Source organism: Schistocerca gregaria, chromosome 2, assembly GCF_023897955.1.
Source record: "Schistocerca gregaria isolate iqSchGreg1 chromosome 2, iqSchGreg1.2, whole genome shotgun sequence".
Lineage (NCBI taxonomy): Eukaryota > Metazoa > Arthropoda > Insecta > Orthoptera > Acrididae > Schistocerca > Schistocerca gregaria.
The window spans coordinates 148,293,577-148,317,174 of record NC_064921.1 but is presented as its reverse complement, the minus strand read 5'-3'; the positions used below and the strand labels follow the sequence as shown (position 1 = coordinate 148,317,174).

At 45.8% G+C, this 23,598-nt stretch overlaps 1 protein-coding gene across 1 annotated transcript in view; it reads left to right on the top strand.

The window, feature by feature from the left end:
- The first annotated feature begins 2,244 nt into the window (after window positions 1-2,244).
- LOC126336566 (uncharacterized) overlaps window positions 2,245-23,598 on the top strand; it is a 283,854-nt gene continuing 262,500 nt past the window's right edge. Inside the window, exon 1 of the mRNA XM_050000416.1 lies at window positions 2,245-2,454. Within this exon, the coding sequence (XP_049856373.1) occupies window positions 2,314-2,454 (141 nt within the window). The 5' untranslated portion in view covers window positions 2,245-2,313. The remainder of the gene's footprint in view (window positions 2,455-23,598) is intronic.

Below are 23,598 nucleotides of genomic sequence, written 5' to 3'. Positions count from 1 at the left end.
CTGAAAAAGAGAAATTTGTTAACATCGAGTATAGATTTAAGTGTCAGGAAGTCGTTTCTGAAAGTATTTGTATGGAGTGTAGCCATGTATGGAAGTGAAACATGGACGATAAAGAGTTTGGAAAAGAAGAGAATAGAAGCTTTCGAAATGTGGTGCTACGGAAGATGACTGAAGATTAGATGGATAGATCACATAACTAATGAGGAGGTATTGAATAGAATTGGGGAGGAGTTTGTGGCACAACTTGACTAGAAGAAGGGTTCAGTTGGTAGGACATGTTCTGAGGCATCAAGGGATCACCAGTTTAGTACTGGAAGGCAGCGTGGAGGGTAAAAATCGTAGAGATTCAGAAGGATGTAGGTTGCATTAGCTACTGGGAGATGAAGAAGCTTGCACAGGATAGAGTAGCTTGGAGACCTGCATCAAACCAGTCTCAGGACCACAACAACAACAACATGAAACTATGTGACATTAAGCACAACCACACAGCATCATACCACCTGCAGAGCAATGGATTGGCATAGCAGTGTCACAGAACATTTAAAGCCTCACTAATGTGCCACAGAGGTTTGTGGACAGAGGCTTTGCCATGGGTACTGTTAGGAGTACAATCAGCACTCAAGGAGGATCTGCAAGCATCACTAGCCGAAGTTCTATATAGCAACTCACTAATACTGCCTGCAGCTTTTGCCTTACAATTGCAGTCTGATGGACCTTTCTGCTCTGGTTCAATGTGTGAAAGACCTGATCAGACACACGTTGGTGCTGTTGCTAAGGTGTTCATGTGCAGAGTGCTGCATTTATTTGGTTATCTCATAGAGTGCGATGACAAGTTTAGACTGATTGTACAATGACCCTACACAGGACCTCTCAAAGTGCTCAAAAGGGACACCCAAATTCGACAGCCTGCGCAATGGCAAAGTGACGACTGTCTCGAGCAACTGCTTAAAGCACATGTGGGTCCTACAGGCTGACGATACCGTAAATGCCAATGACATCACGTTGATGGACAATGACAGTGATGACTGAATACCTTCCAGTCTGAAGTCGACCTCTTCGGACTCAGAAGGCCCTTTTATTATCACCATAGGCCTTAAAGACTTCAATCCAGTGTCATAATCGTCATTAATACCTTGGTGCTGGATGAGACATTGCACTGCATTTGAATGTAGCCCACATGCAGCGAATCAAACACGCATATGCTATAGCTCATGACGACAACTATACTGTTATTTCATCTCGTTTATCAATAGACAGTGCTCCCACAATCATCTGTCTGAGGGTTCTCACATGACAATTCCAGTCGACACATCGACATAGAAGCACCTGTTGATGCACCACCCCTTCTGCCACAGCCTGTGGTCACGCCAGCCAATTCTGGCAGCTTCCACACCACATGCTACCTTACCATTTGTACAATATCAGCGCTATGGGTGGCACCTCTCTGGGTCCAGTCATGTCTCGTTTAAGTACTTGCCATGGTACTAATGGTCAAGCACACCTGCACAATACTTCTTCAAGCAACAGTACAGCCACATCTCACATACATGTCTGGCATGGCACAACCAGTTATGCATATTTGCGCAGCGTTCATATGAGAAATGGTCCAGCCGTGTTCAGTGCTCAGCCCAGTCATGAAGTGGCTGGTCAATCACATTTGTACATTCCATACCCGATGTTGGATGACAGCTGCACTCAGCTTGCCACAGTGCTACACACTATGCGGGGAGGGGGCCTAGAGGGGCTCTGTGGGGATGTCGACATCGACAGCGGTGCACAGAGGTGTAAGCTTTGCTGTGCGGCGAGATTAGGGGCGTTGAACAGGAATATCTGTGCAATAGACAAAGATTTCCGTGTGGGGTGAGACGTGTGACTGTGTAGTCACGCTTTTGTATCGTTCGATCGCAATAAAGTAGTGTTTGCTCACAATCGTCTGGTCTCCGTTATTCGAACTTTCCTAACACCCGGTAGGGTATTCTTCCTTATTTTAAAATGGTGCACATCATAAACTCTTTCTCTTACCCAGATTGAATTTCGTCACCAACTACATCAGATATTCCACTGAACGAGGCAGGCTAGTCATATTTGATAACCAAGTCTTCACTTGTCACTACTAATCTAAATACCACGCATTGTAAGTGTTAAAAAGCTGATGCTCCGATACTACAGACCAGTACGACTACTACAGTTCGAGATCGTTGTTTGTATTGGTATATAATCCTTGGATATCTAGTGGCGCTGAAAGTCAAATACCGCCAAAGTGTCATTGTGTTTTAACTGTCTTGTTATGAACGATACTGTTCAGTACAGTACATGATGCATGTGTGGAACGAAGTACGGACAGGATTTAATCCTGCGGATGAAACACAGCTGTTTGGACCACGAACTTGTGTGGAAAGCGATGGATTTATTTATGAATCAACAACACAAGCCACAATATCAACAGGGTCCGAGGTATATTGTTTACTTCTGGGAATTTTTGTAGCGGAATGCGCTGTTAACGGATAGTGTGGCAGTAATGCTGTGGAGCTTTTAGTAACTACAATAAAACTTTGGTTTCATTTGTTTGATACTTTGCCCGTGATTTTTCGCGAGAAGGATGTGCGCCCGATTAAGACTCCAGTTTGTACCCTTGCTTTCGGAAGTAGTACGAGACTACAGTGTACAAACTATTATTTTTTCATGCCTATACAGAGCCCTGGCTGATTCCAGTTTGCATTGGTCATAGACAGTTTTGTGAAACTGTGAATGACTTTCATGTATATGAGTGAGTTTTTTTCCAGCTTCGGTGTCTGGCTGTGAGCAGAATAGAAAATGGAAAGTCATCACTGGACATATTTTTAGGTAGTGCTACCTTGCAATATGTAATGTGGCACCTCTGTGGTCTCTGCACCTGTAGTTTCATTAGCCTTATACATGCATTCAGCAGTATTTTTTGGCAGACAGAACAGTAATATATAGTAGCTTGTGTGGGGCAGCGATAGTTTTAACTATAAGATAGAATACTACCAATGATCTGCATAGGCTCAGTGAAACTGAGAACTTGTCACAGGTGTACTGTGATGTCAGAACATAGCAGGGGACTATACAGTACTGTGCTACTGTATTTGAAAAGTAGTGGTTTGTTGAATACAGACATGTCAATATAAAAGCTTTGAGTCAGATCTCCTCCCATAGAAAAACTTCATGACATGAGGGATATGGCTTGTCAAAAGCAAAAATCGTTGAGCATTCGTGGTAACATTTTAATTGTGCAACTTTCAGTTCTGAGAGAGATAACTAACAGGTTTTGGATTATATTTTATTGCTGTTTGGAAACAGAAATCAGTCTGAGAAAAGACAGTTCATGTTGCCAAACCCTGTGAAGTAAATTGTAGGTAACAGATGTTTATTGTACTAGTTTCACAATTATTTTATCATTATCTGTAAAATTGCTTGCAGGCTCTGCAAAAAGTGACCTAATAGGCTCCAGTAAATGACATTTGTTCATGTTATTGTGACTTGTTTAGTCTATTTGACCAATGAGAAATGTGGACAAGTTGTGGAAACCATTTTCCACAGGGGTTTAAACTAGACAGATAGGATATCTTTCACTTTTAAGTCAATTTTGTAATCTTTGCAGAAGGTAAAATAGAAGAGGCTTACAGGTGATGAAAGTGGCGTCCACTGAGAACGGTGATGCATGCAAAAGTGTACATCATACAACATATATATGTAGCATTTCAGCCTTGAATAAATCTGCCATCAATAGGAAGATATTGAGAGAGCCACATTTGTAATTCCAAATTTGATATTCCAGCCTTTAGAAGTGTTAACCAGTCCACTATTATTTGATGGCAGCTTTCATTCCATGGTAGACATTGCACAACACACAGTTTAGTTTCTTATCACAGTAATACAGTATGTTTGCACTTGTGTTCAGCAATATAATGAGCTAGATTTCTGCTTCAGAAGGAGCTGTATGTGTGTTAATGATCATCCTATTGGCTGCAGCACCCCCTCCCCCCTCCCAAAAAAAGGTTCATGTACATGTGTTGTATGAGAGAACTTACCCCCATGTCCATCAGACCAAAACACTCAGTTATTGTGTGATGTAAGAGCTGCATTGAAAAGTGTCTTGACCCTGGACACAGATCATCCGTGAACCTGGACCAGATGGGTTGGTGACTAGAAATATTTTCCCTGGGTATCCTATAAAGGTATTGGAATGTGGCGGTGCCACATGAGTGGCTACACTATGATTTATTTGTTTCTATTACCCTCAGATGAAGCTACCTGTAAAAATAATGATATGGTGAGTTTGGTTTCGTCAAGACTTTGTGAAACACGATATGTGATAGTAACCAGGTCATAGGAATGTTTCATTGTGTAATGGGCATCAACAGTGAAAAGCAGTGAGTTGGATGATAATGAGCATCAAATATAGGGACGTGATTGAGGAAGTGGTTGGTGTCTCTGAAGTCGAAAATTATGGTATGTGGCATGGGCTGGATTTTTGGACAATTAGGGGCTTGCTGGACAGCTAGATTTGTAGATTCTAGGAAACTTTATTGGTGGTAGTGTAGTGGGAGATGACAAGGAGTTTGAAAGAAGCTTGACTTAGGAGAGACAATCTGGGAGGGGACTACAGATTTCAACAGGGGTTGAAGTGGATCCCTATAGTCTACTTGTTACTAGAGATTTCAGTCAGTCAGTAGATATCCTCTGGGAGGACGACATTACAGTTTGTCAAAACATTGGTGAAGCCTTTATACACTGGGCGAATGGGTCACAATTGTGCTGCAATAGAGTGATCTAGGAATAAATATTGAGATAAAGCTGGAGTCGAGGAATGTCGTTGTGACGTTGAGCGGGGATATGAATTAGGAGAGGCAACTTTGGTATGGGCTTTGAGTAATAACTGTTAGAGATGGAAGTGTTTCCTTACAGGGAATGAGTAAAAAAGGTTTGTTTTTGAACTAACCAACCATGTTTGAATTTGTGAGAGAGACTGAAAGGCATCTTTTGGAAAAGACTGAAACTTTATTTCTGTGGGACATAATTGTGAGGGATTGGGAGTCTGAAGACCTGGAGGTATTTGTAGGATGACATTCAGAGGAAGTGCTTGTGGTCAGATCTTTGTGAGGGATTCCTTTAATTAAGTTGAAACAATGTTAGACCCCTCTCTCTTATGATGATGTCCTCACAGAAACATGTCCAATTGGACCATGAGCAATTTGTGATAAACAAGCCTTTCTCATACAGAATGCTGAATGATTTGTCTAGATTCTCATATAAGAGAGGGAAAAAAAGGAGAGGTGTGTGAAATTTGGCATCTCTAAACCAGATATGCCTCCTTGGTGATGCAAAATGGCGAGAAGTTCAGATAACTTGGCCAGTTTGTCTGTCACAAGTTGGGATCTTGACTTAATCTTTGTCTTATCTCCAACAGCCGGCCAGTTTAGTTTTTTCAGCATTTCTGTAAATCTCTCCCAAGGCTCAAACAAACCTGTGTTGATTTGTGCTGTCCTTCTCTGTATATGTGTAATATCGCGTCAGCACGATTTCATAGGGGTCCCATTGACTTGAGCATATTCTAGAATGAGTTGCACAAGTGATTTGTAAGCATTCTCCTTTGTAGACTGATTGTATTTTCCCAGCATTCCACCAATGAACTGGAGTCTACTACCTGCTTTACCTGTGACTGAGTCTGTGATCATTTCATTTCATACTCCTACAAAGTGTGGAAATACGGAAGCGTCCGATCCCACCCGTCTGCTTTGACCCATGACGTCACAAATATGGCGGAAACGACAATTCCAATATGACGCATATAAAGTCGTTACATACATATTATAAAGACGAAAATACTTCGAAAAACAATCTCGCACACGTTTCACTAAAAGCCTAATGACTCTAACGTGACAAGCGTGGGAAATTGGGAGTTTCTGGGTGGGGACAAACTAAATATAAACAAATTTAGGCACCCACCCCCATACAAAACGACGAAAAAAATCGACATCACAAAACTCACCCAATACCACAAAACACAATATTATCTGGAATCTGACACTTCCCTTGACCTATATATATCTACAGCAACTCCCGATCCAATAAATTGGGATCGAACACTTCTCTTGACCTATATAGCTCAACAGCAGCACTTGATCCCATCCCCCAATACAAATACCAAAATGCACCACCAAAAATTACGAACAGACACTTCCCTCGACCTACATATATCTACAGCAGCTCCCGATACCAAAAGTTAGGATCAACCACTTCCTTTTACCTATCGAAAAAATACTAAACCAAAAGAAAAACCCAAGCCACCCACACCTCACCCCCTCCCCCTGACCCCAAAATAAAAACCCACAAACAAAAACCAAATGCAACATAAAAAATTCTCAATCACACACTACAACTCAACAAAAACTTCAACAAAATAGATCCTCCACAACTAAAACAAAAAACAAACACACACACCCTCTCCCCCCCACCTTAACAAATACTCTACAACAAAATAAACCACCCACCCCACCCCGAGCTGCAGCCACCCACCCACCTACCCAGACCACCCTAACTAACCACTTTCGGCCTATGCATTTTACCCACAGCCCTTACGAAAACCCGAACAACACAATAGCCCTCTGGGACACCCTTCCGCCAGCAGTACTCATCTAAATGAGACTGAAGGTTGGAAGAGCACCTCTTCCTCCTCCCAAGAACTGACTTAAGCGCCCCCACATCCCCTCTATTGTATTAGTACAAGCCCCTGTCTCATAATTCTTAAACTCTAAACTATGGTTCACTACTAAATGATTAAATCCCCTGTTGCCCAACCCCCTATAAGAAGAAAAATCATTAGAAACTATTGTGGATCCCGGCTCTATATATTCCTCAATTAATCCCACCAATTCGGCCTTGGACCGCCCTTCAACAACCTTAAAAACACATTCGGAACTCCCACTACCCGGAACAACAGCCCCACACACCCACAGACTTCCCCCTCCCATACTTCCTCTTTCCAAACTGTGACTCGTCCACCTCCACAACAAACCCATGCCCCCTCAACTTACCCCTGCACTTAATAAATTCTGAACACACTTCACGACAAAAGGAATACAAATCCAGAACGCACCTCTCACTCGCACCAGTCTCATGCGCGCAAAAACTCTGTGGGGATCTATAACAAGTACAATCTCGCCCATGCCCAACCTAGACTTCTTGAACCAGATACTGCGCCGTATGGAACGCCATATGTCGTCTTTGCGACAGCGCCACATATAACCGTCCCTGGTCCGAGAAGCCGGAACTTTAACCAACTTCATTGCTTCACGGCACACACCGCACTTCACCACCTCGGCAATTAGGCCAAAAAGCTGTAGGAACTTAATCAGCTCTAAAGCTGTGTCCCCCATCATAGCCCTCAAACGAGAACTATTTATCTTATCTTCCACATCCATTCCTGAACAAAAAACCACATCCGATTAAAGTTAATAACAATACCATCCGACGTACAGCGATCATCACTACATTAACCTTCAGACAAAACTGTTAACTCACTCAATACTGAGCAACAAGAAACTGAGCCCAATACACCAAACAAACGAAAACACTGAACATACCACCAGAGGGCACAACAAACCACGACACGACGACATCTACAAACACGCCACACTCACAAACCAAACTCTGCACCGTCATGACGTCACACACCACAACACCCTTTCGTCACGGGTCAAAGCCGACACGTGAGATTGGACGCTTCTGTCGACCCGAAAGTGTTACACCTAGGTATCTGCAGGAGTTGGCAGATTTCAGCTATGGCTCATTGACGTTATAGTCAGAGGATATTGTGTTTTTTCATTTTGTGACTTGTACAATTTTACGTTTTTGAACACTTAAATTGAGTTACCAATCTTCACACCACTTTCAGATCTTATGATCTGAATGAATATTAATGCAGCTTCTTCCAGGCAATACTTACGATAACTTAATCATCTGCAAAAAGCCTGAGGTTACTATTAATACTGTCTGCAAGGCCATTATGTACAGCGTGAACAACAAGGGCCACAACAAACTTTAGGGGGGGGGACACCAAAATTACTTCTACATCTGATGATGACTCTCCATCCAAGATAACATGCTGCGTTGTTCCCACCAAAAAGCCCTGAGTAGTTTTGTGGATTACTTCTGCTACCCTTCTTGTAAGCAGCTGTGACATACAATTTCTTCCAACTACTGTGTCTTATTTTTTGTTCAAAGGATCTGCACTAGATTATATAAGGTTCATTCAAATGAAACCTGGTCAGTTTGTCTACCTTTACCTTACACGCAAGATGGCACCACGTAACTGCAGGTATGGCGGCGCCGTCTTTTGGTAGATATACAGATGCCGGCACACCGTTTCATTTTGCATAGCACCAGTGTGGTCACACAAGTTTTCTGCCACTACTGAACTTGCACGGGAGTAAGCAGAAACAACGAGGAGCAGTTCAATTTTTGGTGGCAGGGGGAGTTTGAGGCTATGAAATGTATCAGCAGATGAAGGCTGTGTATGGTGAGTACAGTCTGAGTCATTCAAGTGTTGTGTATTGGCACAAATGATTCCTTCAGAGGCACAAACCACTGGAAGACAATGCTTGTCCTGGGCAGGCCCATCTTGTCATCATACCGGAAGTTGTTGCGGAAGTGAATGCTTTAGTCTTGGACAACCGCAGAATCACCACGGAAGAGACCCATCAGTTACTGGGTATTAGTGTGGGCACTGCCCACTCTGTAATGCATCAACACTTGAACTTTCGAAAAATCTGCGCGCAGTAGGGTCCCCCACCATCTGACCACTGAACAGTGCAGTACTGGAATGGCGCTGTCTTTGAGTCACCTGCAATGTTCCCCCCAGGGGGCTCGCGGTCCTTTCGTGAGTACGTGCGTGGCGAGCACGGGGCCCCGAGCTATTGCAGCCTTCCTTCTTTTTCCGGGCTGCATTTCCTTTCCCTTCCCCTCCTTTCCTGTCCTTCATCCTTCCCTCCGACCTCTCCTCCCCCTCTCTTGGTGTCCCTACTTATGGTGTCCCTCCTTATGTTGGCCCTGCTATTCTCCTGGTTCTGCTGACCTTGCAATTCGGCCTTGTTCTGTAATTCCTTCATCCTTTTGGTATTCTCTGGTCCCCTCTGGGGTTTGACCTCCATCACTAAATTTTCTTCCGTAGTGTGAGCCATTTGGGGAAGAGCACCTTACCTAGTGTCTCCGGCGTGTGCCATCATCATTGATTCCATCGTTTCCTTTACGTCGTTGTTTGACGCTAGGGTCCATAGCCAGCACGGTAGCCAGCCCGTGTGGTGGGGTCGCTATGTACCCTTTTGGTTGAGCCCCCTGAAAACACAGGGATCACACGTCTGATACCTGAGCTGTGACCACCTCATGTAAGCCTAGGAGTGGTTGCTTGTCGTCCTGGAGCATCGGAACTCCCAGCAATGGCCGCCGTGCCAGACGGCCCTTGCTGTGGCTGGGTGGCGCCCATGAGGAGAGCCCCTGATCGGAGTGGGTGGTATCAGGGCGGACACTATGCTCATGAAACGCATAAGAGTCCACAACTCTGGCCGTTCTCCGGCCGTCTCTTTGACTGGAAAAGATTCTTCACGTGCTGCTTCCTCTGCCCCTTCCGCCTTCCCTTCCGTGGCTACCCCCTGGGAGGAGGGCCAAGCTCGTCGGCTGGGGGCGAAACCTTTCCCTCGCTATCTGGTTTGCGCCAGAACTGATGGGGATACTTTTACTCATACGAAACCTATGTTTTTTGTTGAACACATCGAAGACAAGTTTGGTGAGGTGGACTCTATCGGCAAGATGCGGTCTGGGTCGCTGTTGATTAAAACCGCTTCAGCTACCCAGTCTGCAGCTCTCCGTGCCTGTACCCATCTTGGTACGATTCCTGTGTCAATTACCCCACACCAGTCCTTGAACATGGTGCAAGGTGTAATTTTCCATAGAGACCTCCTCCTTCAATCTGATGAGGAACTTCGGGACAATCTAAGCCGGCGGGGGGTTCACTTTGTTCGGCGGGTTCAGAGGGGTCCGAAGGACAACCGCGTTGACACTGGTGCCTTTATCTTGGCCTTTGAAGGGGACACCCTCCCTGAGAAGGTCAAGATTATGGTCTATCGGTGTGACGTGAAGCCATACATCCCACCACCTATGCGTTGTTTCAAGTGTTTGCGTTTTGGCCACATGTCTTCGCGCTGTTCGCAGGCCCCCCTCTGTGGTGACTGTGGACATCCGTTCCATGAGGGAAGTTCCTGTGTTCCCCCTCCTGTGTGCGTAAATTGTCGTGGGAATCATTCTTCACGGTCACTGGATTGCCCAGTGTATCAGAAAGAGAAAAAGATACAAGAGTATAAGACTCTTGATCGTCTCACCTATACCGAGGCCCGTAAAAAGTATACACACCTTCATCCAGTGACCCTGACAACTAGTTATGCTTCAGTAGTATCTTCACCCCCTCCTCCTCATTCCTTACCCCAGTCCCGAACCCCTTTCCTCCCCCCTCCCCCTGCGGTTCCCACACCATCCCCTCCGGGCACCGCTTCCTCTCCCCGGCTGGAGAAGTGTCCTGCTTCTTCGGCGTCTGCCGGTCATGGGCGCCCCTCGCGGGATCCCCCTTCCCGGCACCTTCCAGGCCAAAGGTCTGCTGCCACGCGGCCACCACGAGAACCACGGTCTGCGGGCCCCCAGATCGCCCGCTCTCTTTCTGTTCCCGATCTTGCTGTGGCTGGCTCCATTTTGTTGCACAGCCCTCCACGATCCCAAACAGAAAGAAAGAAGAAGCACAAGTCCCGGGACAAGGAGTCTCTGGTGTCACCAGAGGTCTCGTCCCCATCTTCACAACCTGACTCTGACCTGTTATTCATGGATGTCGCCCCCTCCTTGTCGGTGACGGGTGGTGACCCACTGGCATGACTGACATTAGCCTGTTCACCCCCCAATTGACTCATCGTTCTTTGGCTATCCAATGGAACTGTAATGGCTATTACCGTCACCTACCGGAGTTGCAATCTCTTCTTTAGTTTTACTCTGCGGCTTGTGTGGTTCTACAAGAAACTCATTTTACTGGTGGTCACTCACCAACCCTCCGTGGCTTCCGTGCTTTCTGTCGAAATCGGGTCGGCCCCCTACGGGCGTCTGGCGGAGTTTGCACGTTGGTCCGAACGGACATTGCCAGCACGTGGATTCCTCTCCAAACTACATTGGAAGCAGTTGCTGTTAGGATCCACCTGGACTCTGGGGTCACAATTTGCAATCTGTATCTCCCTCCTGACAGAACTCGTACACCTGCCTCCTTAAGTGCCCTCCTTCAGCAACTTCCTCCTCCCTTCCTTATACTTGGCGATTTTAATGCACATCATCCCTTGTGGGGCAGTGCATTTCCATCTAGTCGGGGGTCATCTCATTGACCAGTTTATTACCGACCACGACTTGTGCCTTCTTAACGATGGCTCCCCTACCCATTTCAGTGCCGGTCATGGTAGCTTTTCTGCCATTGATCTTTCTCTCTCTTCTCCCTCCCTCCTCCCTTCCCTACAATGGTCACCGCACGACGACCTTTGCGATAGTGACCACTTCCCGTTGATTCTCTCGCTCCCTTCCCGCTCCCCTATGGACAGATCACCTCGTTGGTCCTTCAAACGTGCCAATTGGCCTCTGTATACTGCACAGGTCGTTTTTTCTCCCTCATTGTCGGATGGTATTGATGATGTCATACGTGACATGTCTGACGCGATTGTTCACGCTGCTAGCCTTGCTATCCCGCGCTCATCTGGACCATTTCGCCGCCGGCAGGTCCCTTGGTGGAGTTCGGACATTGCCGTTGCCATCCGTGATCGCCGTCGAGCTTTGCAACACCTTAAGAGGCATCCATCCGTTGCCAATCTTATTACCTTTAAACGCCTTCGCGCAAAAGCCCGTTACTTAATCAAACGGAGCAAACGGATGTGTTGGGAACGCTTTGTTTCTTCCCTCGGTTCTGCTGTCCCTCTGTCGCGGGTATGGGCTACACTTCGCTCTCTCCAAGGTTGCCATCAGCAGTCTACCCTCCCAGGTCTTCACCTCCCGGATGGCCTTTGCACGGACCCGTTGATTCTCGCGGAACACCTTGCGACCCATTTTGCAACAGCGTCGGCATCAGCCTCCTATCCGGCTGCTTTCCTTCCCCAGAAACAGCGGGCCGAAGCTTCCGCCTTATGTTTTACCCCCAGCCAGTCAGAATCATACAACGACGCTTTTACTGAATGGGAACTTCTTTCCGCACTCTCCTCTTCTCATGATACGGCCCCTGGCCCAGACACCATTCATAACCAACTGCTTCAACATCTCGGTGCTCCACAACAGCGACATCTTCTCCGGGTATTTAACCGTATTTGGCTCCAGGGTGACTTCCCTTCTCAATGGAGGGATAGCATCGTGGTTCCCGTCATTAAGCCCGGTAAGAACCCCCTGTTCGTCGACAGCTATCGGCCAATTAGTCTGACGAACGTTGTTTGTAAGTTACTTGAACGGATGGTAGCCCGTCGGCTCACTTGGGTCCTCGAATCTCGGCGTCTGTTGTCCCCTTACCAGTGTGGCTTCCGAGAGGGACGGTCTCCGATCGATCATTTACTTCGCTTGGAATCCGCAGTTCGGCAGGCCTTTTCCCAGCGCCGCCATTTCGTTGCTGTATTTTTCGACCTTCGCAAGGCCTATGATACGGCTTGGCGCCATCATATCTTACTTACACTTCATGAGTGGGGTCTTCGGGGCCCACTCCCGATTTTTATCCGCCAGTTCTTGTTTCATCGTTCGTTTAGGGTTAGGGTTGGTACAGTTTTAAGTTTTCCGCGAACCCAGGAGAATGGCATCCCTCAGGGTTCTGTATTGAGTGTACTTCTGTTCCTCATTGCTATAGATGGACTTGTGGCCTCCGTCGGTCCTTTGGTCACTCCTGCTCTGTATGTGGATGATTTCTGCATTTGGGTTAGTTCCTCTTCGATGGCCGCTGCAGAGCGGCAGCTCCAGGGTGCTATATGGCGTGCCTCTGCATGGACCATCTCACACGGATTTCAGTTTTCTCCTTTAAAATCACGAGTGGTCCACTTTTGTCGCCGTGTGACGGTCCACCCCGATCCAGAGCTCTATCTCAATGCACAACGATTACCTGTGGTCCCACAGTTTCGTTTCCTTGGCCTTCTTTTCGACAACAAGCTCACTTGGCTGCCTCATATCAGACGCCTGAAGATAGGATGTTTCCGTAAACTAAACGTCCTTCGCTTCCTTGCCCACACCTCTTGGGGTGCTGACCGTTCCACTCTCCTCCACCTTTATCGGGCCTTAGTGTTGTCTCGCTTGGACTATGGTTGTCAAGTTTACGGTTCAGCTGCCCCTTCTACATTGCGCCTCTTGGATCCGGTCCACCATCGTGGTATCCGTTTGGCCATCGGTGCCTTCCCGACTAGCCCTGTTGATAGTCTCCTGGTTGAGGCTGGGATCCCCCCCCTTTCCGTTCGGCGCTCGCAGCTTCTGGTTTCGTATGCAATCGCTGTCCGTTCCTCTCCCACTCATCCTTCCTATTCTATCCTGTTCCCTGCCCAAGGAAGTCGCCCACCTGACTCCCGCCCTCGGGCGGGTTTACCGGTTGGGCTCCGCCTAGCGTCTCTTCGCCGTGATTTTCAGCTTCCTTCCTTTTCCTGTATCCCACGTTCCCTCCCCAACACACCTCCTTGGTTAGTTCCTCGGCCCCGAGTTCGGATGGATCTCTGCCGAGGTCCGAAAGATTCCGTTCCCCCGATGGTGTTCCGTTGTTTTTTCTGCCGCATTTTATCTGAGTTTCGGGATGCTGTTGTTTTTTACACTGATGGCTCTAAATCTGCTGATCGTGTGGGCTATGCCTTCACCTCCTCTGTAGGCATGGAAAATCATCTCCTGCCAAATGCATGTGGGGTGTTCACTGCGGAATTGATGGCGGTCTCCCGGGCCCTGGCCTTTATTAAACAGTCCAAGCTCAATCGCGTTTTGTTATGTACAGACTCAATGAGTGGCCTTCAGGCACTTGACCAGTGTTTCTCCCGTCATCCCTTGGTCTCCTCCATCCATGACCATCTCACTGATCTCCACCATGCTGCTTGTTCTGTTAGCTTCCTTTGGGTCCCTGGCCATGTGGGCATCCAAGGAAATGAGCTTGCTGATCGTTTGGCTGGGGGAGCAGTCACTTACCCCCCATTCCCTGTCACGCCTCCTGTGGCGGATTTATGGCTTCATCTCAAATCCCACTTTGCGCAATCATGGGCCACATCCTGGGAGGCTACCTCCTTGTCTAATAAACTTCGTGTGATTAAGGTGACACCTGTCCCATGGCGTTCTTCCTTACGCCTCTCGCGAAAGGACTCAACCACCCTCTGTCGTCTTCGCATCGGCCATACCAGGCTGACCCATGGTTTTCTTTTGCGTGGTGAGCCACCCCCACTTTGTGGTTGTGGAGCTTTCCAGTCAGTGGCCCACATTTTGGTGGAATGCCCCCTTCTTTTAGCTCTGCGTACTAAGTACAGACTTCCCTGCACTTTACCCTTAATATTAGCAGACGATTCCCGGATGGTTGAACTGGTTCTCAGTTTCCTCCGTGAAAGTGGTTTTTATTCTCAGTTTTAAGGATTTTCATCTCCCTCTGGAGTAGGGGCAGGGCGGTGAGGGTTGGGATGTCTCCCACTGTAGGCTGTGCTTGGAGATTCCTGACTCCCCTCCCTGGCCATGTTCCTTCTTTTTTCCCTTTTACTGTTTTTATCGCCTTTTAGGTTTGTTTAATCCCTTTTACAATCCGCCCTTTTACACTCTGGCGGTTGAACGCTTTTAAATAGCATGTGGTCTTGCTTGTACTGCATCACAGGTGGGATATTTCCTCTCTTGAGGTTGCCCATTTACTGACTTCCCTCCTTGTGTTTTTATCATTGACGACACAACTGCACTTTTTTAGCCTTTTACCTTTTACCTTTTATCGTTTTTGACTCTTCTGAGCTGTCCCTCTGTCGGAACTGACCGCCTTTGTAACAAGGGACTGATGACCTTGCTGTTTGGTCCCTTCAACCCCAATCAACCAACCAACCAACCAACCTGCAATGTTATTATGAGGAGGAATATGTCTTTCTGTTGCGTATTGTCACAGGTGATGAAACATGGTGTCACCAAGTTGAAACGCTGAGGCATGTTGTCCAAGAATTATCACACACACACACACACACACACACACACACACACACACACACACACGGCCGATGCAGTCAAGATGACATTGCAGCAGTTTCATTGCAAAGCATTGGAACTTCCACCGTACCGTCCCAACCTTTCACCTTTGTGACTTTCATGTGTTTGGACCTCTAAAAGAAGCTATTTGTGGACATCGATTTGCAACAGATGACAAAGTGAGAGACTGGGTTCAGGCCTGTGCTTCAATGTGTCAGCAGTTTTGGCGACTATTTTTGAGTACACTATGTGATCAAAAGTATCCAGACACCACCAAAAACACGTGTTTCTCATATTAGCTGCATTGTGCTGTCACCTACTGCCAGGTACTCCATGTCAGTGACCTTAGTAGTCATTAGACATTGTGAGAGAGTGGAATGGTGTGCTCCGCGGAACTCACAGACTTCGAACGTGGTCAAGTGATTGGGTGTCACCTGTGTCATACGTCTGTACGTGAGATTTCCACACTCCTAAACGTCCGTAGGTCCACTATTTCCAATGTGATAGTGAAATGGAAATGTGAAGGAACATGTACAGCACAAAAGCATACAGGCCGACCTCGTCCGTTGACTGACGTAGACCGTCAACAGTTGGAGAGGGTCCTAATGTGTAATAGGCAGACATATATCCAGATCATCACACAGGAATTCCAAACTGCATCAGGATCCTCTGCAAGTACTATGACAGTTAGACAGGAGGTGAGAAAACTTGGATTTCGTGGTCAAGCGGCAAGGCAGAGTGTGGTATGGCAAATGTCCGGTGAATGTCATCTGACATCGTGTGTGGTGCCAAAAGTAAAATTCGAAGTCAATGCTGTTATAGTGTGGTTGTTTTTTTTCATGGAGGAGACTTGCACCCTTTGTTGTTTTGCGAGCCACTATCACAGCACAGGCCTACATTGATGTTTTAAGCACCTTGCTTCCTACTGTTGAAGAGCAATTCAGGGATGATGATTGCATCTTACGACACAATCGAGCACCTGTTCATAATGCACGGCCTGTAGTGGAGTGCTTACACAATAGTAACATCCCTGTAATGGACTGGCCTGCACAGAGTCCTGACCTGAATCCTATAGAACACCTTTGGGATGTTTTGGAATGCCAACTTCGTGCCAGGCCTCACCGACCAACATTGATACCTCTCCTCAGTGCAGCATTCAGTGAAGAATGGGCTGCCAATCCCCAAGAAACCTTTCAGCACCTGAACGAAAGCTGTCATCAAGGCTAAGGGCGGGCAGAGCACCATATTGAATTTCAGCACTACCAATGGAGGGCGCCACGAACTTGTAAGTCATTTTCAGCCAGGTGCCCAGATACTTTTGATCACATAGTGTATGTGTGCTGTGTATAACTACATTTTTGAGTCAATAAAATCGTTACCATTACTTTATATTAGTGAATGTCCCTTATACTTAGGAGAGTGAACTCATCTGAAAACTTAGTGTAGAATCTGATAGGTATTCCATTGGGCCCTGGAGCTTTGTTCAGCTTTAACAACCTCAGTTTTCTCTTACACCATTGATACTAACACTTATTTCTCTCATCTTTTCATTGGTATGATAATTAAATTGGGGCAGTTCTCCTGAGTTTTTGTTTGTAAATGAACATTTGAAAATGGAGTTAAGCATTTCAGCTTTTGCTTTGCTACACTCAATTTAACTTCGTATCTATTCATGAGTGACAGGGCATTAACTTTTGTGCCACTGATAACACTTGTATGTGACCAAAATATATTTGGGTTTTGTCAGAGATAATTTGACAATATTCCACTACAGTAGTCACTGAAGGCCTCATGCACTACTCTCTTGACAGCAAAGTGGGTTGTTCAGGATCTCTCTATCTGCAGTCCCATGTTTTGTTTTACATCTATTATGGTGTAGTCTGTGTTTCCTTACGACTTTCTTTACGGTGACAATAAACCATGGAGCATCCCTCTCAGTATAAACTTTTCTACTACGTACATATCTGTCCAGTGCGTGGTGAACAATTCTTTTAAATCTTAGTCGTAGTTGTCTATATGCTCCTGACCTGTGCTGAAAGTTGCAAGTTCCTCATTCACATATGACACTATGGCTTTTTTATCTAGTTTATGGAACATAAATATCTTTCTTCTTGTTTTAGATGCCCTTTGTACTTTGGTAACCATTGTTTCCACAACTACGTCATTGTGACTTTCACCAGTTTTTTTGCCGACATCCTCAAAGAAGTCAGAGATCCAAAATACTTTCATCATGAGTGGGATTCTGTACTATCTGTTCTAAGTAGTTTTTGGAGAAATCTTTTAGTAATGTTTCACAAGGTGTCTTGTTACACCCACCATTAACAGAACTATAATTTTCCCAATTGATTGTTGATGGTTAAAGTCTCCACAGTATGATTTGGGAACTTCCATACAAGTGAACTGAGGTTTTCTCTAAAGTTTTTGGTCACAGCTCTCTGCTGTGATAAGAGTATGTCTACAGAGTGGCAAGTTAAGTATTTATCCTTTTCTGTGTTTTCCACATACTATATTTATTAAATTTTGTGTGTTTCTCTATTTAAGGGGGTTAATCTTGTGTTTTATAAGTGTAAATTCATTCAGTGTTTAGCACAACAGTTGCGCACTGCACAGTGAGCTACGTAGCTCTTTAATGCATCAGCATCCATTGGTGACACACCAGCAGGATAGCAAGTCGCATATCTAGGATTGTGTGCTTTTATAGTTCACTTCTTTAGTTAGTCTTGCTGGGATGGATAGGATGTGTGCATGCTGTGCATTGACGCAGGAGGAGCTGGCCGCAGTTCGCGAACAGTTGAACATGCTGTTGGCTAGGGTCAGTCACCCTCTGGCTGCTGCCTCGGGGCGTAGCAGAGGCTGAGAATCTGGTGTGTCACATGGGACTTCTCAGGAGTCACCTGTTTTTCCTGTGGGGTCTTAGTGCATCTGACACATTGAATCTGCCCTCAAAGCTGTGTGTGCCAGTTGGTAACACGTTTATGTTGCCCGAAGTGGAGGGCCAATGTGGAGACAGGTTGTCGGGCCTCAACCATTCACCCTGTAAGTGGACAGGTGGCCGCTCCTTCAGCAGGGTCCAAGCAGGCACGTGGTTGGGGGGGGGGGGGGGGGGCGATTTACTGGTTATTGGGAGCTCCAATGTTTGGCGCATTATGGAGACCCTTGGGCAGATAGCATTCAGGGCTGGAAAGAAAGCCAACGTGCACTCGGTATGTCTGCCAGCCAGCCAGCGAGCCTCATCAGAGACATGGAGGCGGCCTTGACTGTGGCTGTCAAGCGTGCCGGGTGCAGTCGTTTCTGAGTTGTGGCTCACTTAGACACCAATGATGCATGTTGCATGGGCTCTGAGCTGATCCTCAGTTCGTATAGGTTGCTGGCGGAGGTGGTGAAGACTGCTAGCCTCACTTGCAGGGTGCAGTGTGCAGCATCGTTCCCAGAGTTAATTGGGATCCTGTGGTTTGGAGCCGAGTGCAGGGTCTCAAACAAAGACTTCGTAGACTTTGTGATGGTCTTGGCTGCAGATTTCCAGATCTACATTATCATGTGAGGATTTGTAGGAGTCCTCTTAATACTAGGGTTGACTGAAAAGAAATGCCTCCATGTTCGTAACTCTTCAACAGTTGGCAGCAATGGTAGGCGGCAGGTACTGGCTTGTTCTGTAGCCTCTTCTGTACTGCTCCAGTTGGCGGGAAGCCTTACCATTGAACGGTTGTGTTGTTACAGTGTCAAGTATGGAACCCTGCTCAGATGGTTGGTCAATGTGATTTAAGCAATGTGCAATCATTGCATTCTTGACATTAGACGGTGTTACCACAAAAGAGATTCATTGGAGAGTGAAAGCAGTTTATGGTGATTGTGTTGATGTGAGTACTGTGCTTCGTTGGGCGAGTAAGTTCAAAGATGTGGAGGCGAGACCATTTGACCTGCACGACAAATAAAGAGTTGGACATCCTGTGACAGCAACCACCAAGTTTCACAAGTAAAATGTTAACAGATTGATTCAGGATGATTGTCGTATCACTCAGATAGAAATTGCAAACACAATCGGCATTTCACAAGAACACAAGAGTCACATTATTGCTTTGCTTGGTGATCAGAAGATCTGTTCATGATGGGTACCCTGGATGCTGACTTCTGAAATGAAAGCACACAGACTTGAAATTTTGCCAGGAACTCCTCTCATATTATGAGAATGAATGTGATGCCTTTCTCCATTCAATTGTGACAGGAGATGGAACGTGGGTACACTATTATGACCCAGAGATGAAACGTCAGTCTATGGAATATCGACACACAGACTCACCACAGAAAAATAAAGACGCAGCCCTCAGCTGGAAAAATCATGACCACAGTGTTCTGGGACGCAGATGGTGTTATCCATTAGTGGAGTCACAGATTAGCACAATGGAAAGACTGCTATACATATTAGTTTTTAACCAGAAAGCTTTCTTCTGAAGTAAAAAACACGCACATTCCCACAAGGAAAACTCGCGCACACATGACCACTCTCTCTCACCACAGTGGCCAGACTGAATTGTAACTGTTCCTGATGGGAGCAGTAATCCAGTGTGGGTGATGGTGATGGTGGTAGGTGGGGGGAGGGGCAGGATGCACTGGGTGGAAGGTTTAGTGTTGCTTCCTCCATGGTGTCCCCCGACCTGTTGTATGACTGGATCTCCTATATGATATGAAGGATCACACTGACCCTAATGCTCACTGCCACAGGTTTCATTCAGTCTTTCATGACTATACAACCTTTTGTCAGATGTGTACCAAAGGCTCTAAGAATGATGAGAAAGTTGCCTATGTTTATTGACAAACTTTTTCAATCAATACTGTTTTCCCATTGCATGCATTATGTGTATGGGAGAATTAGTTGCAACACACAGAGCTTTCACACATGTAAACCTCGACTTCTCCAGAATTATTGTCCTGTGCAGCGATTCCCTCAAGAGCTTAAAGGCAGTTTACGATTGCTCTCAGATTTGTCAATTAATCTCCACTAGTCACAAACTTTTATATGACATTCACAACATAGGAACCTTAATAGTATCCCTCTGGATTCCAAGTCACATAAGCATCTCAGCCAATGATCGGACTGAATCGTTAGCTGAGGGACACTCTGCAATGGACCTATTGGTATGACAAATCCCAGTTGCTGATTTATAGACACATCTCTTATAAAAGTGGTAAGAAGAGTGGATGATTGTTCTAAATGGTAAAAAGCATCCACCAGAAAATGGAGAACATAACTTTGCCTCTCTTGAAGAAAATATATTGTCTTATTTTGCATTCATATTAACCATACCTGTTTCATGCACAGCTACATACTACGACGAGACGACTGTTCCTAGTGCATCTGCAGAATGGCTGCGGCTATTCAGACTCATTCTACCTATGGTGTAGATTACATCTTGACAGGTCCCTACCACAGGTGTTACCTGTTGATGCTATGAAAGTATCCCACATTTTAACTTTCCTAGGGGAAAATGAATATTATCATATGGTTAATAGCTGAAGTGTGTGGTGGAACGGGTTTGCATCCAACCGCAGGTTTTGCCTCACAGGTCTCCTCACCCATCTCCAGCAATTATCATACATAAATTCTAAATTGCAAGTCCCTGTACTTGAAATCAGTCAGTGTGTTATTTTTCCACATCACCCACAATGTATTGTATGACTTCTACACTCCGTGCAACATCATCTTCTGGGAGGGGTATTCTGAAGTACATCATTAACCATAGTTCATGTCCAGGGGTGTGGCTTTAACTGCACACTTCCTCCCATTTCCTTGGTTGTGGAGCAACAACAAATTCAGAGCATTACATCACAATGTTGCGGGCTCTGAAACGACAGCTAACAGGGATCCGAAAGGAAAAGGGAAATGTTTTCCTGCAGCATGACAATGCCAAACCACACACTTCACGTGCCACCACAGCAGAACTTCAGAGACTGAACTCACTACCGTATGGCATCCTCCATACAGTCCAGATTTAGCATCGTCTGACTTCCATTTGTTCCCGATAATGAAATACGATCTGTGGAGACATCATTATGATTCTGGTGAAGACATTGAGAGAACTGTGAAACTGTGGTTGCGGAAACAGTGTGTCAACTTCTGTGACGGCTTCAGAAAACTTGTTCACCATTGGCATAAATGTATCCAATTGGCTGGTGATTATGTGGAAAAGTGAATATTGGTAATTAAAGATCACATTCTAAGAGTTATTTCTGCATTTGATTTATTAAAATATTCCCATCCAAACCAATTAACGAAGGCAGAGGCATTACTTTTCATTCAACCTCGTAGCTCAGGGGTGCGCTACACTAAGGAAGCGGCTACTCAGGTAACAGAATACTTGTGGAGTGCACATGAGGGTTTTTTAGGCTAAGCATTAGTTTAAAGTGCTCTAATAAACGCTCACCAGTTGATTCACAGCTAGGGAAGTCGAATGGCATTCAGAATAAAGACACTTAGACTGGTATCGGTAAATTGTCAGAGTATTTGTAATAAAGTCCCAAATTTACTGCCTCCAGGAAAGTTCTTGCTCTCATATTGTTCTTGAGATCATCAGCTGGTTGAAACCTGAAGTGGGAAGCTCAGAGATATTTAGTAAGTCGTGGAACGTATATTGGAAAGACAGATTAAAGGCTATAGTACGGGAGAGTTAATTGCAGTTGACAAAAATATTGTGTCTATTGAGATAGAAGTTGAATGTGACAGTGAAGCCGTCTGGTCACATATAACAGGAGTAGGTGAAACTAAGTTAGTTGTTGAATGTTTTTGCCGACCACTTGATTCCTCTGTGACAGTTCTAGAGTCATTCAAAGAAAGTCCTGGGTCAATAGCGCATAAATACCAAGATCATGCAATACTAGTTGGAGGCGACTTTAACCTGCCAAGTATAGACTGGGATGTCTATGGGTTCTTTGTGAGGCATACAGACAGACAGTCATGTGAAATACTTTTCAAAATGTTTTCTGAAAATTGTCTTGAGCAGCTAGTTTGGCATATCTTAGACCTTTTAGCCACATATAGGTCGGATCTTATAGACACTGTCAGTATAGAAACGAAACAGGGATTAGCGATCATGATGTCATTGTAGCAACTATGATTATTAAAGTTAATAAATCAGTCAAGAAGGCTAGGAGAGGTTTTCTGGTAGATAGAGCAGATAAGCAGTTATTAGTATCTCACTTAGTGAACTGGCATCACCTAGTTCCAGTAAGGCGGATGTAGAGGAATTATGAGCAAAAGTTAAGCAGATTGTAAATCATAGTCTGGAAAGTTATGTGCTTATTAAGTGAATAAAGGATGGAAAAAACCAGCCATGTTTTACATGCTCATTAAGGTAGTTTGCAGATGATGCTATTGTCTATAAGAAGGTAGAAATGCAAGGAGGAGGTAACAGTTTGCGGAAGACCTACAGAGGATTGATGAACAGTGTAGTTGACAGGCAGTTGATCCTGAACATAAATAAATGGAACTTATTATGCATACATAGGAAAAGAAATCCACAACTGTACAACTATACTGTTGGTGACAAACTGCTGGAAACAGTAGCTACTGTAAATTATCTTAGAGTGTCTATCCAGAGTTACATTAAGGGAAATGACCACATACCCCCCCCCCCCCCCCCCCCTGTGGGTCCGGGGGTAAGAATAGGCTCAAGGTATTGCTGCCTGTCGTACGAGGTGACTAAAGGGAGTTCCACACATTTTGGGCTTTAAGTGATGGTCCCCTGTAGGGTTTGACCTCCATTCTTAAAAATTTTCCTGAAGAGGGAGCCAATTGGGGAAGGGCACCTTACAAGGTGTCCATCGTGCATTGAGATCTTTAGCCCACTTTCTTGTTGTCGCATTGCAGTCCTACCCATGCTCCATCTCTTGGGTGAGAACACCTTCCTGGGTGCATTTTCCACCATGCACTACGCAGTGTCGATTTCTGTGTCGACGATTACCATGCACTTCTTTGCACCTGATTCCCAGCATGGTAGTCAGTCCGTTGTGGTGGGGCCACCATGTACCCTGTTCGTTGTAGCCCCCTGACCACACAGTGATTGCTCTGCTGATGCCTGCCCTGTCAACTCCCCACATCACCCTCGGGCATCGGGACTTCCAGCAATGGCGATCCTGCCAGGTTGCCTTTGATGTGGCTGGGTGGCACCCATGGGGAGGGCCTCTGGTTGTAATGGGTGGCATCAGGGCAGATGACGCATGATGAAGCGTAGTCCATCATCTCTTGCTGGTGGTGAAAACACCAGCAGTTTGTAAGCGATCACGAGCTCAATTCAGCGCACAGAAGTACGACCCCAAATCGTTTCCCTCCCTGGCCACACCATGGGAGGAATGTCAGGCTAA